Source organism: Lepidothrix coronata, unplaced genomic scaffold, assembly GCF_001604755.1.
Source record: "Lepidothrix coronata isolate B3197 unplaced genomic scaffold, Lepidothrix_coronata-1.0 Scaffold49, whole genome shotgun sequence".
Taxonomy (NCBI): Eukaryota; Metazoa; Chordata; class Aves; order Passeriformes; family Pipridae; genus Lepidothrix; species Lepidothrix coronata.
This window is the reverse complement of record NW_016690229.1, coordinates 5,584,734-5,599,382: the sequence shown is the minus strand read 5'-3', so window position 1 is coordinate 5,599,382 and position 14,649 is coordinate 5,584,734. Positions and strand designations below refer to the sequence as shown.

At 47.0% G+C, this 14,649-nt stretch overlaps 1 protein-coding gene across 3 annotated transcripts in view; it reads left to right on the top strand.

Moving 5' to 3' along the window:
* NKAIN4 (Na+/K+ transporting ATPase interacting 4) overlaps window positions 1–14,649 on the top strand; it is a 52,144-nt gene that overhangs the window by 11,858 nt on the left and 25,637 nt on the right. For all 3 annotated transcript variants that reach the window (XR_001874897.1, XM_017815351.1, XM_017815350.1), the window contains exons 2-3: window positions 13,835–13,972; window positions 14,455–14,535. Coding sequence is in view for 2 of the 3 variants with exons in the window: in XM_017815351.1 (XP_017670840.1) it covers window positions 13,835–13,972; window positions 14,455–14,535 (219 nt within the window). In the remaining variant the exon portion in view is untranslated. The remainder of the gene's footprint in view (window positions 1–13,834; window positions 13,973–14,454; window positions 14,536–14,649) is intronic.

The following is a 14,649-nucleotide window of genomic DNA, read 5'->3' as shown; positions in this document are numbered from 1 at the left end:
TGATGCACAGATATTGTTATAACTGTCTGGAGTCACCTCAGAGTCTTGCCAGATCAAACTTCCTTGAAATTACTTAATGGAGCAGCAAGAATTTGAATTTCCATAATGTGGATTAGCACTTTTCTATTTTAGCTAATCCTTGCAGTCAGACCTGCAAGCAAGAAGATCAAAAGACCTGAAAAAAAAATGGTCAGAAAGTCTGGAGTAGGAACAAACCAAAGATGTCATCGTTCCAGGGATGAGGAATCATCTCACACCTCCAAGGGGTGATAGCAGCGGGCAGGCAGGGTGATGTGTGGATGAAGGTTTGGTGTCACAAGCTAAGAGAGGGCAAGTTTTTGTCCCCTTCCATGGCTGGAGGAGATGCAAGAGTCCGTGAGTGCCCCGTGGGTGAGCTGCTGCCTGTGGGTTGGGGTTCAGCCCCTGCAGGATCACCAAACTCTTGCCCTGTGGAGACACAACCGCTAAAGATTCACTGCAAGTGAACTTTGTTCTCCAGAGCTGCTGAAGTGGCATCTATTGACCAGGCTCTATTTTAAAAGGGGGAGAAGGAAAAGAGAAATTCAGCTTTGCTGTTGAATAAACCATGAGCCATTGAGGAGCTGCAAGTCAGCAGGGGAGGGGCAGGGGCAGCACAGAAATAAGGGGACACAAATGTCATGCGAAAAATGAAGCGCAGGAGGGGCCTGGCCATTGTGTGACACTCCTGGAAACTTACTTGGAGAGTTGGTTGGTGGGAGGCCAAAAGATGTGTACAATGAAAGAGAGACACTCGACTGGACTGAAAATGCAAACAAATTGGGTAGCACAACGGAGGAGATAAATTATGCTCATGAAACAAACAATGGCTGAGCGACACTGGATAAATAGTTACATATAATAACACCACTGTTTGTCCCAGCCACCCTAATTGGGAGGCTGGGCAGCATCCGATGAAAACTCTGCGTTGCACATTTTCCCCTTCTAATGAGGAAGATTTTTCCCTCCCTCCTGGAAGCCTCCCCCCAGTCCCATTTAGCAGCAGACTGAAAGGCCTGGTTTCATTCCACTTTCCCACAGCAAACTCATCCTGGCAGGAACTGCATTAAGGAGGACAAGTAGAAAATGATAATAAATTGAGGGGTTGCTCTTATTTCACCTTGTGACAAATCTATCCAGTGGGTGACTCAGGGAGGGTGATAAGAGCATGGACCGAGCTGCCGCTTTCCTTTTGGTGCTTGGTCATGTGGAAAATAACCCCATTCTAGCCCTCACTCAAAAGGGCTTTCCTTTAAAAATAATGCTTTTTAAAAGGCACTGAATCCTTACTTACCCTGTTGGAAAGCCAGCAGCTCGCCTCCATCAAAGTGAACGTCACGGGTCTCATTTCATCATCGACTTGGACTGAAGAGCAAAAACAAAGGTTTTTGCACCAAAAGTGAGATGGTCAATGCCATCAGTACAAATGGGAGACCTTGTTAAACCTTAGCATTTTTTTAGCATGATTCTGCATTGCTAATAGATCCCCAATGAGAATCTGTGGTTTCACTGAACTCCTCTCAGGTAGAGCAGAAAACTCAGTAGTGGAGGGGACGATGACCATGAGAAAACCCCAGGCTTAGTGACCTCCCCCACAGCCAATCACGCTGTGAGTCCAACTCTCCACCCCAGAGCCCTGATTTCCAGCACTCAGACTGGTTTGTAGCAGAGCTGTGCTCTTACCTTTCAGTGACTGCCCAGAGCAGATTGCAGTTCCCAAGCTCCTTCGTCACCCCGTGAGAGAGGCTGATCTTCAGCCTCAAATTGTGTCTGAACTTTCTGCCACCTCCATCCTCAGATATTCACTCGATTAATCCGTTGGAGCACTTTGTGTGTCTCTGTTTTCTTGCTTTTATTGACTTAAGAGAAATAGAGCTGGATCCCTGCTCTCCAGCCTGCATTGCTTGTGGGGAGGTTACAGCTGAGGAAGAAGCCTAGGAGGTGGTCAGCCTTCCTCACCTCTGTAAGCAGCAGGCACTGCACTGCTGGGGCTGTGCCCAGCGTGCTGGTGACTCCTGAGAGGGGGGTGACAGCTCATAAATCATCTTTGATCATATAAAATTGACTTTGCCTCCTAAAATGGCTGGAAAGCTGAAATATCCCTGGTTTATATGTCTCGAGGGAGGCAAGGGAAGCTAAGTTTTTTTACCTGTAATTACTAAGGTAATTATTCAATTACTTAAGTAGGACTGATTTTCTTCCAGAGAAGCAATCAGAAGATGAAAATCAATAGTGATTGATTTATTTTCTGCCCACTTCATAGAACAAGATTGTTTGTGGGGATTGTGGTTATTGGAAAATTCCTGCAATGCCCCAAAAGCCTCCAACAGTCCCTGCTTTGAACAAAATAGTTGTTTTCCTGTTTGTTCCAATTTAAAACTCTTCCTGTCAAAAGCATTTCACTGGAACCAGAAGCTGAACTGCTAAATGTTTTTCTTGTCCAAAATACTACTTTCTTCCCAGTTCTTTTTCAGTTCATGCTCTGATGACAGGCCTGGAAGTTTCCTGGTACATTCATTAGGGGAGAGTTGTGCAGTATTTATTCACTGACATTTATTTTTCTGCTGAAAAAATGGCTGCATGTTTTTTCAACTGTAGTTTTTCAAAGGAAGTTTTCCTTTTGTCCTTTTTTTAACTGAAATAAGCACATTTTTATGTTTCAGTTGGGTTTTTTTTGGGCAAAGCACAAACATCAGTGTTACCAGTAGTGATTAAAACTCAGCTGTCACTTTATACGATGATAGCGTGGATGAAATGCAAACAAACAACTTGGCCTGTTTGCAGCCCAACTCCTAAAATACCTCCAGCTGCTCATTTGCCTGAAAACTTTCTGCATGTTGCCACAACTTGCAAAAGTCTCCTGGGGAGGTTTTGATATATAAAGCCAATATTCACAGTACTCATCTGCTCTGCCCTGAATTCCCAGCTGCTTGTCAGACCAGAGTTATGTCCCCTGGCCGCAGAGGGTGAGGTGGGATTGGCAGTGGAGGTGGGCAGGAGGGGGGGTCTGGCTCAGCATCCATTGCTGGGCATTGCAGGCAGTTGTTCAGAGCATCACTAGGGATGAATTTGGAGGGATGCAGGCACAGGAGCAGGGCGAGTTCACCTCCCTGTTGAGAATGTGACAGTGGTGGGAAAGGTGAGAGGTTTGGGCTGGTGCTGTAACCATGACGGGAGGTTCCCAACTTAAAATGCCACCTCTTTTTGCCACCACAGGGCAGGTGAGCATCCAGAAAAACACTTTTGCAGTGCAGATGTGGTTTGTGCCAATGCAGGATGATCAGCGTGAAATATTCCCGAAGATTTTACAAATATGACCCAAGTCTCCAGCTATCCTCTGTGTAAAATGAGGGTGTTATTCCTAATTTCACTATATAGATGGGAAGACAGTTAACAACTGTGCTGAAGGGCTTCGCTTGAAGGAGCAGGAGCAGAATCAACCCCAGGAGGCTCATCCATGTTTGGGGTAACACTGGTTTGTGCTGCCATGTGTGAGAGCCAGGCTGGGTGTCAGTGCATCAATTCCCAGATGCCTCCCTGTTGTTCCCGTGGGATCTTTTCTCCTGCTCTGTCAAACCCAGAGTTTACAGAGCCCTTCAGCACATGACTGCAGCTGGACTGTCACCGTGCCTCGAGCCAGCAGATGCTCCAGACCTTCAGCCAGTGAGGGCTTCTGTGTCTCCCAAGGAGCTGCTGCTCATGGCATTACAAGGGGGCAGAAGGCATCACGTGGGGCTGCTGGCAGGTGGGAAGGAAAAGCTGTAAAATAATGGGAAATGCATCGCTTTGGCTTCACGTGTTGTCTCTTCCTGACCCCCACAACTTCACAGCTAGGTATTAGGAAGCAGAAGTGCTAAGAGCACTTCTCTGTGTCCTGGTGGGGGTGAGAAAGCCTTGCTTTATGAGAAAGGGCCCGTTTGTAGGGTAATTACCAGTGGAATTTTCTGGGTGGCTGTGCTTTGTCCCCTACTGCTTCAGGCTGGTTACGATGGGCTTTCCTTCAAGGAACAAAGTTGCAGCAAGACCATGGCAGATCCCAATTTCCTAGATTATTAATAATAACAATATCATTTTCTCTCTCCCCTATTTCTCACCCACCCTGCGCTTCCCTTTTAATAAAATTCTCCTCTCTTGCTGTAGACTCTGCAGTGACACCAGCCTGATTTGTAATGTAAATAGGCAGCCCAGTGTAAAGGCGACCTGCAAGAGCACCGCAGGGCTCTAATTATAATTTTCATTAAACTCCTTCTGTTTACGAATATCCAAGCAATCTGGCATTGCAGCAGAAGCAAGAGGAAATTAAAGCAGTGCTACCACTTAGCTCCAGTGTCAGGGAGCAGGGACCCAGCTGTCGAGCAGAAACCGAAGCAGGGTTCCTACAGACAAAGTTTTGAAGAGTTATTTCAGCTTTGGCATCCTTCCTCTCCCGAGCTTTTAGCCCAGTTGCAGGGCTTGCATGTTTTTCCTTCAGAGGATCTGGCTGGTGCAAGTGTTTTACACGTGATCTATTTGTGACCTAATTAAGGGGATCAGCTGCTCGAGCTCCCAGTGCCATGTGCGGGAAGGAGCTGGGGGAGAGCGGGCGCTGAGCCGGCTGGAGAGGGACAGGGAGGGTGTGGGGTGTGGGGTGGGTGGAGAGGGACCATCAAGCAAAGGGGAGAGCAGGGAGCTTTGGCTAGCAAGTCCCTGGGGAGATTTCACAAAAGTCCAGCAGCACAGAGATCACAGAGATCATTCATCCCATTTACTGGGAGCATCCTGTGGAGTGAGGGCTGCTCGGACACAGCCCTGTTCAGGGAGTGGAGCTTTGCTGGTTGTGTTACGAGGCCATCAAGAAACTTTCATCCTTATCTTCTGTTGGATGAGCAAAATGACTTCAGGTGGCTTTCTACAGGTATTTTGCCTTCAGAGGGGCATTTTTGTGACTCAGGCCACAGCTGACCCTTCCTGAAGAGAAAGTGATGCAGGTGCCAGCAGTGAATTAGACTGGCAGGGGACACCAATGAATTTGTTCATAAAGCCAAAGACAGGGGATGTCCTCAGTGTCACTTGGACACAGTGAGCCTTGGCTGTGTGTGGACAGGACAGAAGAAAAACTGAGTTTCACTCTTTGAGCCTGAGGCAAGAGTTATTGCTCTCTTTGGGAAAGTGCCAGTGGTATATTTAAGGCAACAATTCAACCCTGGGGTAACCAGTGGCAAAATAAAATTGCAGTTTGCAATAAGTGCCTATAAAATAGCAAAGGTAGCCAGAATTTTGTCTAAACTGGGTGAGTCCAGCTGGTATCTCATGGGCTTTATACACACCGTGAGTTTTGGTCCAACCACTGATTAATTTTAATTCTAGTACACTTGAGAGTTTATGGTAATCTCCAAGATGTTCCCAAACTGCTGCTCCCACACCCAGGAGACTCCAGAGAGCTGCATCAGGAGGAGACAGGCTGGGCAGTCCTGGCCCAAGCAGTGCTTCAGTGCAGTCTTGAGCCTTCTGTGGCAGCTCCCTCCAGCAGCAGAGCTGGCTCTGTGAGCTAAGCAGAGGATGCTTGGTAGCAGGTCCAGAGGATATAGGGTATATTCCCTAAATCCAACAACCCATTGATTAATTTTCAAGTATTTTAATTTTTTTCCCTGCATCTCTGTCATGTGAATGAGCCCAAACTTTGGATAGGCTTTGTGGCTGAACAAAGGCAGGGATCACGGAATATAATGCCCTGTTGGTAGGGAATAAATCTCTCTATTAGAAAATTAAATTCCTGCTGATCTCCAGCAGTGCTCTGCCTCACAGCCCTTATAGAGTTTGGATGGGTTCATAACAGCAGCAGATCTCTGGTGCAAAATGGCTGGTGAGTTAATGGCATGTCTTTAATATATATTATTTCACTCAATGAGGAAATTTGTGCTACTGGTGAGAGTGGTTCCTCCCCCAGTGCTGTCTGCCACGCCAGGATGCTGTCTGGGGGAGCAGCAAGGATGTTTGCCCATGATCATCAGTATGAGATGGGTTAAGATAGGCCGGCAAGTCCTTCAACAAGTGAGGGAAAGCCGTGAGTGTGGAGCCTGAGCCTGGGATAGGGCTGTGCCTTACGAGGATCTGGGTGACAAAAACGTCAGGCAGTTGTTGAAGAAACTCATTAATTTTTATGTCTGTTGCAAATACAGTCACATCCCCTTCATCCCAGTGCCCCTTCTCTCCATCACAAAGCTGAAGCCCCAAAGATGAGCTGTGAAACTGAGGGAGGAGAAAAATACCGGGGGAAGAAGGGGCAGGGGGGGACGTTGTGGGCATAACAGATTAATTTAATTATCTTTGGGGAATTTAGGATTGAGTGTTGACGTAGGTTACAAATAAAACAAATTTGTCATTCTCGTCAGGGTCCTTTTTTGCCTGGATCACAAAGGCACCTGCTTATTAATTTAGCCTGATTGCTAAATCTCAGCAATCAGCAATCACAGCAGCGTTCAGTGCTGAGGGACCACCAGGAGACACAGGCAGGAGCACAGGGAACAGGCACCTCCCTGCATTCCTGAGATCTGAGCCCCAAGGGCAGATGGAATCCAGGAAAACCAAACAGGCCAGAGGCTCTGTGGGGTGTACAGAGCACAAGCCTCACCAGGCACATGACTGACCTTGATTTGGGAGAAGTTTAGGCACTACAGGGCAATCATTTTACTGAAACATTCCTCCTAGGAAGCAGTCTTTTTCCTGGGAGCTGTATTCTGAGCTCCATTCAGAACATCAGTGCTGGGCAACCTCTTCTCCCCTCTGCAACGTTATGTGCAAGCAGCTAATTCACTGTCCTGCTGACCACCCCACTGAGAGGGTTATGGAGCAGGAGAGGGCAGTTGTGGATTTGCCATCTGGCAGGGATCAGGGACTGTAGTGCCTTGCTAGAAAAAGTACTGCCAGCTCCTGCTGTTTTGCCAATTCTGTGACACAACCCAACACTCGGAGTAAAAAGGCTTAAGAGGTTTGTGTGGATGTGTGCCTCGGGTTGTTGTTCCAGGGGAGGAGGTTTAGATTGGATGTGAGGAACAATTCCTTCACCAAGAGGGCTGTCAAGCATTGGAACAGGCTGCCCAGGGCAGTGGTGGAGTCACCATTCCTGGAGGGATTTAAAAGATGTGTGCATGTGGCACTTGCAGACGTGGTTTGGAGGTGGGCTTAGCAGTGCTGAGGGAACAGTTGGACTCTGTGATCTTGGAGGCCTTTTCCAACCTAAGTGATTCCATGATTCTGTGAATGCTTGTGCATGGCCCATGTCTTCAGCTGAGCAGCACTAGTGGCTTTTTGTGATGTACTTAGAAAACCTCAGTCCTTCTGAAGGCAGAGCCTCAACCCCAGACACAAACAAACAGACTTCTGCACTGCTGAGTGCCAGTCTCATCCCTTCTGTTTAGCAGGACTGTGCCTTTCCTGGAATGCTAAGCAGTATTTGGGCATGTGGGACTGAATATTGACATATCCTTGCAGCTAGGACATTTCTGAAAGGCTTTGGCAGCAGAAAGCTCAGGGATCAAGGTCACAGCAGTGGTACTCCTGAGAGCATCATTGCCAACACACAGAATGATTCTGGGAGGGGAGAATGCAGAGCTCAAAGGTGCCAGGCCAGGGGGAACGAGGAGGTGAGGGCTCAGCACCGGGATGTTTGACAGCAGGATGCTCCAGGCTTCAGCAGGGAAGTTGTGCTCAACCACTTCAGAGGGGAAAGAGCAACCCAGGCTCTGCACAGGATGGTGCTGGGCTGGGAGAAGTCCTGATGCTCAGCTATGGCACGGGGCAGTCTGAAAGCTGTGTTTCCTGGAGTGTGATGCCTCAGAAGCAGCCAGGGAGTGACCTGCTGTGGAGTCATGCCAGCATCGGGGACTTTTCCTGCTGCCTCGTGGGGCCCTTTGGCAGGGATCAGTCCTCCAGGCCAGAACACTGACCAGTTTGCTTCAGAAACATAAATGATTTAAGGGTATCAGCCCTGCTGTTGGAGGCCTCTCTAATGTCTGTGTGAATAGAAGAGGTTTCAGCAGCTTCTGGGGAGAAAACAGGCTGAAGAAGCAGAGAATGGGGTGTATTGTATCCAGTGGCCAGAGTGACCAAAGAGGCCTGAGAGACAAAGTGACAAACAGAGACCTCCTGTGCAATTAGTCTCTTGACCTCTGTGGTTGGGCAAGGGATGCTGGGAAAGGAGCTGTGGCTCACAAGGCCCCGAGGAATGTTTCCTTGACAACACTTACTGAAGAAAAATGAGATTTCATGAATGCAGCGGGAGTTAACACGTGAGAGGCTGACTTTGGGAGAGACAAGGACGTGGCACCTCGCAGAACGAGCCCCTCGGTTTGGGGGTGTTGAAGGAGTGGCTCAGTGACCTGCTTTTTCAGATAAACTTAATTAAAGAGCTATTACAACAGCTCATATTTATTTAGAAATGCAGCCACCGTGGTAAAAGCAGACTTATTGTTTCATTATTTTTCTACCCACGAAATCTTCTCCACCTTGAATAAGCACTGGCACGGAAGGAAATTCTCTGCTCACTGCTGATAGTTTCAGCACACTGCAGCTTGGGTTTAGGATTCTTTAGAACTAGCATTGTTGCACCCTTTACAAAGGCAGAGCAATTGTATAGAAAGATATGTATAATTATATAATGTATCATAATAATACCAGTACATTAAAAATAAAAAGCAGACAGGTGTTTGGTATTGCCAAACTTAAACTGTGTGGAAGAACCAAAAATGCAGATATTTGTGTTCAAGACCTAAATAGATATCTTTTTCAAATTATCCAATTGAAGACTTTTTAATTTCTTCCTGCTGTTTCAGCTAGAAGGACTTAAACTTTCATCCTTATATGATGTCTCACAGGAATAGCAGCACTGGGGCTTTGTCCTGAACTCAAGCCATCCCATCACATGGCCAAAATACCTCAGGAAATCAGTGCAAGTTTTGCCTCAAGAAAAGACCCGTGACCTTTTCCAGTGAAAGTCTTGGCTGCTCTGGGGGTGTTTGCACAGCAGACAAAGAAGGAGCATCTTCTTAAAAAGCAAAGCTGGTTGGCAGGAAGTCAAACGCTGATTCAAGGCATCGGAGTCAGCCGGGAGCCCGGAACATCCCAGTGGTGTGGTGGGGACCAAGGGCTGCAGCTGAGCCTCTTGCTCACTTCAGGCTGGAGAGAAAGGAAATACAGGGGGTTAAGTTGCCAGTTTTGTCCGAGTTGAAGCTGTATGTAAGCACACAGGGGTCTGAGGTTGCTGCATACACCCCTGAACAAGAGCAGGGCAGGATCTGGAACAGTCTGTGGGGCTGTGTCCTTACACTGGTGAGAGACAAGGAGTAAAAGGAGAGTTTTCAGGTTGTTTTTTTATAGGCCAAGTGGAAAATTGCCTGGATTTCTGGGTAAAACATTTTGGTTTTGTTTTCTTTTTTTGCAGGAGTGTCTCCCTTAATTCCTGGCTGCAGCAGTGGGATCGGCCTTTCCCATTCGTTCCCTTTATTGCTTGCTTGTGTATTTATTTCTAATGTTTAATTTTAAAAATAAATCTCCTATTAAAACTGAACTTGGAAAGGTTAAAAGCAGGTTTGCTTGCAGGAGCAGATACCTATGGATGTGTGTGTAGGCAGGACTGTACCTGCCACTGGGTTCTCTGCATCTGTACAAGTTGTCAACATCTTGAAAGTGATACTTTTTCTTTTGTGTCCCAATTGATTTCAGAAACGCAGTGAAAGACACAGATCCAAACTAAATAAGATTAAAGGCTTTAAAAGCTTAATAAATTAAGAAGAGCAAATCTAGCTGATAACATGGCTTTGATAGTAGGCTATAAAGGGCAGGGAGTTAAGGAATTACAGGTAACTAACTATTCATCAGCATCCCTTCCTCCTCAGCAGCGTGGGGGCACAAGGGAACAGGTTGGACTCTCCAGCTTTATCAGCAGGACAGGAGCAACAGAAGACAGAGTTGAGGGGATAGAAAAGATTTGAGGAACTAGAATTTAAACAACCACCCCCACCCCATGCTGCACCAGCTCAGTGTGTCCTGCTGGCATCAACACCTGCCAGTGACACTGTCCTGCCAGAGCCATTGGAATGCAAGTGGAATGGTTTGAACCCCCCAAGAAGAAACTGTTCCCCATTTTGAGATGTTTTCTAAGACTCATTTTCCTATTCTCCAATGGGGTCCATCAGGCAATGTCAGGTATAGCTTCCCTCTCTGGTGAAGTTTTCATACTGTAATGCTCCTCAGCATGTCCCAACCTCTCTTTGCTCCCTGTGTGTGAGCTGTGACAGGGCTCTGTAAGCTGAAGAACATTCTCTCTGCCTTTCTTATCTTTCCCAGCTGTATAAATGAATGATGGCCCATCAGAGAGCTCTGGCTTGTGTTGTTTGCCTGGCTAACAGTTGTTTCACATGGTCATTTGCTATTCCAGTTTCCCTCAGATCAGCAGAAATGTGGTTTATTTCGGGAGAGAAAATTCTGCCACAACTCTTCTGATTTTAGTATCGCTATAAATCATTTAATTTTAAGAATGAAAGGTAAAAATGTTCTGTGGGCTAGAGAAGCAAAAGGAGCAGAGGGAATCCTGGTTTTAATAAGAATAGCCATAAAGAAGAAAAATTTGTCCTCCCTGATGGAAAGGTCCTGTCAGCTTTGAATGTGTTGAAACCTGTGTCACAATCTGTGAAATTTCTCTTTACAATTACTTTCCAATGCCTCTGGAAAGTAATAGGCTTTCTCAATAGAATAGTGTGAATCATTGTAAGGAACGCTACAGCAAGGATATTACTCTGCAGAAACTTGGCAGCACAGAGAAAGATGGCATTTCCTTGCTCAACAAGAGGGATTCAGCTTGGTTTAGTACGTGGGGAAAGGTAAATCAGGGCAAACCCTGACCCTGCCCTCTCTGAGCAGGACTGGAGGGACCAGGACTGAAGGGTACCCTGACATTCTTCACATCCCAACCCCAAATCAAGGCCAACTTAGCCCAAACATCAGCCCTGTTTACCCGCAGATCTCAGCAGCATTTAGTGGGTAAGCTCTGCACCCAGACCTGTAGCATAATGAGTGAAATGGTTGTTCATCAATTTGTTTTTAGCAAATATTTCCTTAATTACGCTACGTTCCTGAGGGAACAGGGACAAACTCAAGGTAACTTCAGGCTGCATTTCCAACAGCTGGATTACAGCAGAGACTCTGCCTGCCTGACACTGATACAGTGTTGGAGTTTCAGCAGCAGCATTTGCCTGTAATCAACACATTTTACAGAAAATTGCCTTTTTTTTTTTTTTATAAATGAGGAAACACCTTGTGTGAGCTCACACATCCCACAAAGGCTCCCCTCTCCTTTGTTGAACCAGCAGATGGGCACAGCCCATCTCTGGACCAGCTGAGTCATGCCTGCAGCTCCCAGGTACACAAAAATATTTTAAAAATGCAGAGAACATGGCAAAAGAATGTAAGCCATGATGGAAAGAACCTGGAGGCGAAGGCAGTTGCACTAAAGGAGAAGGAAGTGTGGTATGAAGATAGTTTTTGGGATCATGGTGAACAATCCAGAGCTTGGAGACCTCTCAAGGAGCTGTGCCCCAATCTGAAGCCGTGTAGAATATCTGGTCCATCTCCAGGGCAGTTGGATACCTCTCACTTCACAGCCTGGTGTCTCCCCTGGTCCAAACAACCCAGGAAGCATCATGAGCCTGTGGAAGGACAAGCTTTTCCCCTTTTTACACAGCCCTAATGGCAAGTGTTCGTTTGTGAGAAGAAAACACTTCTCCAGACATGGGTGCCCTGATTCTGGAGTGGGAAAACTCATGGCAGAAGGCCATGAGGGTAGGAGGGGTCTGTCTTTATACTGATTTTCAGAGCCTGAGGGTGACAGGCAAAGCAGAGCAGGGTATTACCTCAGCAGAACACCCCCATTGTGTCCCCTCAGCAGAGTGACAGCCACAGCACCAGCTCCCATGGCACACCCTCCCACATCCATGTAATGCACAAAGCCAATTAAATGCCTGATTGGATGAAGTGGTCACAGTCAAATGGCCCCTTGCCAGCCAGTCAGGATGCAAAATTGACAAATATCTGTAAAGGTGTGTGCCTTAATCCCCTCCTGAGGGATTAAGTGTTTAACCTATTACTGGTGTTTCTGATGAGACACAGCAAAGCTGCTGTGCTGGGGGGGAGCAGCACTTGCCCCAGCCCAGCCCTGCAGCCTCGTGCTTGGCCACAGCATCTTCCAGGTGGTTCACATGGATCAGGGCAGGACAGTGTGTGTTGCTTCAAGAAGAAAACTATTTGGCAGAAGTGAGAGATTTGGCGACTGCCTCCATTCCCTCCCATTCTCTGTCTCTCTTTGCTTGTGAAGGTGTTGGAGAGGGAAAGCTGCTTGCCCCTGCCCTGACTGACCACCCTTAACCAGCCTGCCAGAGAGTTCTTTGAAGTACAGATTTTTATTGAATTTTCAAGGCAGTGTTGAGAATTGCAATACCTTCCTAGCCCAGGAGAGGTGTGAAAGTGATTTCCCCACAGATCCAGGAAGAAGGAGGAATAATGGCCCTTTAGTAGATGAGGCTTCTCTCATCATGTGGCTTGAGTGACACCTGCAACCACTCACATCCTTAAATGCTTTAAGCCATCACACAAGCTCTGGTGCTTAGTTCCCAGCCAGGAAAAGGTGTCACACAGCAGACTAGGATTCCCCATGGATAATGTCTAATTACTACTTAAATTGACTATCGATAGTAAATTGTAATGATTTATTTAGGTGAAAATAAATATGAAATGTCATAATGCAATCCCAGTGTGCTAGTATGATAATTAAACACACTCTGAAATCTTATCCTGACAGGGAAATCTCCTGCTGTGCCTTGGCACTAGCAAAGACAGGTCGATGGAGGGGGTTACACTGTGTTAGTGAAGACATGGAAAGAGAAGATCTCTCTGTGTAAGGCTGGGCACTGGGAAAAATCTTCTGGAACAGGTTTGCCCCCTGCACTCACTGATTCTCCTGTAGATACAGTGTTTAAAGGCTGTGGGGATGCAAGGACCAGCATGCAATTGCATGTTCATTGTGCTCTTTCAGCTGCAGTGTAGAACAGCAGCTCAGAGCTGGGGACCAGGCATTGCCTCATACACAGGTGGTGGCTACAGGTAAAAGTGCATCTTTATGCAAATGTGGTTTGAAAATTGGCCCCAGTACTTCAACAGTAATGGAATTTTATTTCTGGGACATAGTACTGGCCTTGAACCATGTTATTAGTGCTGGAGAGGAACACAACCTGTCCTGGAAAACTGATGTGTTTGCAGAATTCCTTTACTGGTGGCAGCATTTTCTGAGGGGTGGAAGTGGAGGAGAGAGTTTCCTCCTCTCTCTTACTTTGATGGATGTGTGCTGGAAAGCAGAAATGTGAGAGGTGTCAGGAATGATGGAGTGATGCTGGAGGTTCTGAAAAATGAGCTCTTGAAAGTTATTTTTGTGTTTTTGTGAATGTGAATATTTCACGTTTGAGATGTTACCTGCTGCTTACCTCTGTCCTCTGCCAGAGGCACCTCCCCAAAGTGCACACACCAGAGGAACGCCCCACACAGCCACTGGAGCTCTCTGGTCTGCATTGGTTTGGCCATCAGAGGAGAGGTGGGATGAGTACAAAGGGGAAGGGGGATGTGTAGACAAGTGTTGTGTCCTACTGACCTGGTTCATAGCCAGCAAATTGCTTTGGGAATGGAATCCCACCTTCAGCTGCTGCAGGGATTTGCTTGGGGAGCTTGTTAAAACCTCGAGAATAATCATTGTGGGTCCAGAAACCGTAACTCTCCTTTTCCTTCTCCCTTCCAGCTCGCTGCATTAGAGAGGCAAGTGTTCGACTTCCTGGGATACCAGTGGGCCCCTATCCTGGCCAACTTCCTCCACATCATCATCGTTATCCTGGGCCTGTTTGGCACCATCCAGTACAGACCTCGCTACATTGTGGTGGTGAGTGACACACTCGGAGCCTTTCACAGCCTCTGCTCTGGGGGGACGTGGCTCGTGATGAGGAACTGAGTAAAGCCCTTGGGAAATCAGGCACAAGCCCTGCAAACTATTTTAGCAGAAGAGTGCCTGTCTGTGCTTAGGAACACAATGTTCAGTGTGCTGTGCTTATGCCAAACTTGGAAGATTTTAGATAATTATTGCTGGTGATAAAGTAACACCCAGACACTGCACAGCAGAGAGGGAGAGTGAGGTGCTGGACAAATGCCTGTCAGAAGGTCTTCCATCCCTCCAAACTCCTGCCCCTGTGTCTCTTTCAGGCAACAGATCATCTGCATATGGAAAAAAAACAGAGGAAATAAAAACTATTGCAGTGCTGACTCGGGGCATTCAACTGCCCCCAGCTAGAGCTCATGTATGTACACTAATTCCAGTGACTTCCTAATGTTTATTGCTTCTCTCTCTCCAACCCCATTCCCTTCCAGTATGCCATCTGGACTGCAATTTGGGTCACCTGGAACATCTTCATCATCTGCTTTTACTTAGAAGTGGGAGGTCTCTCAAAGGTGAGTGGGAATTGGATGGGTGAGTTCCCAGCTTTTGCAGTGGAGGGGATGGAGTTTAGTGGAGAGGGGAGGGGAAGGGCAGGGACTGTCTGGGAGCAGGTCCTAATCCTGCCC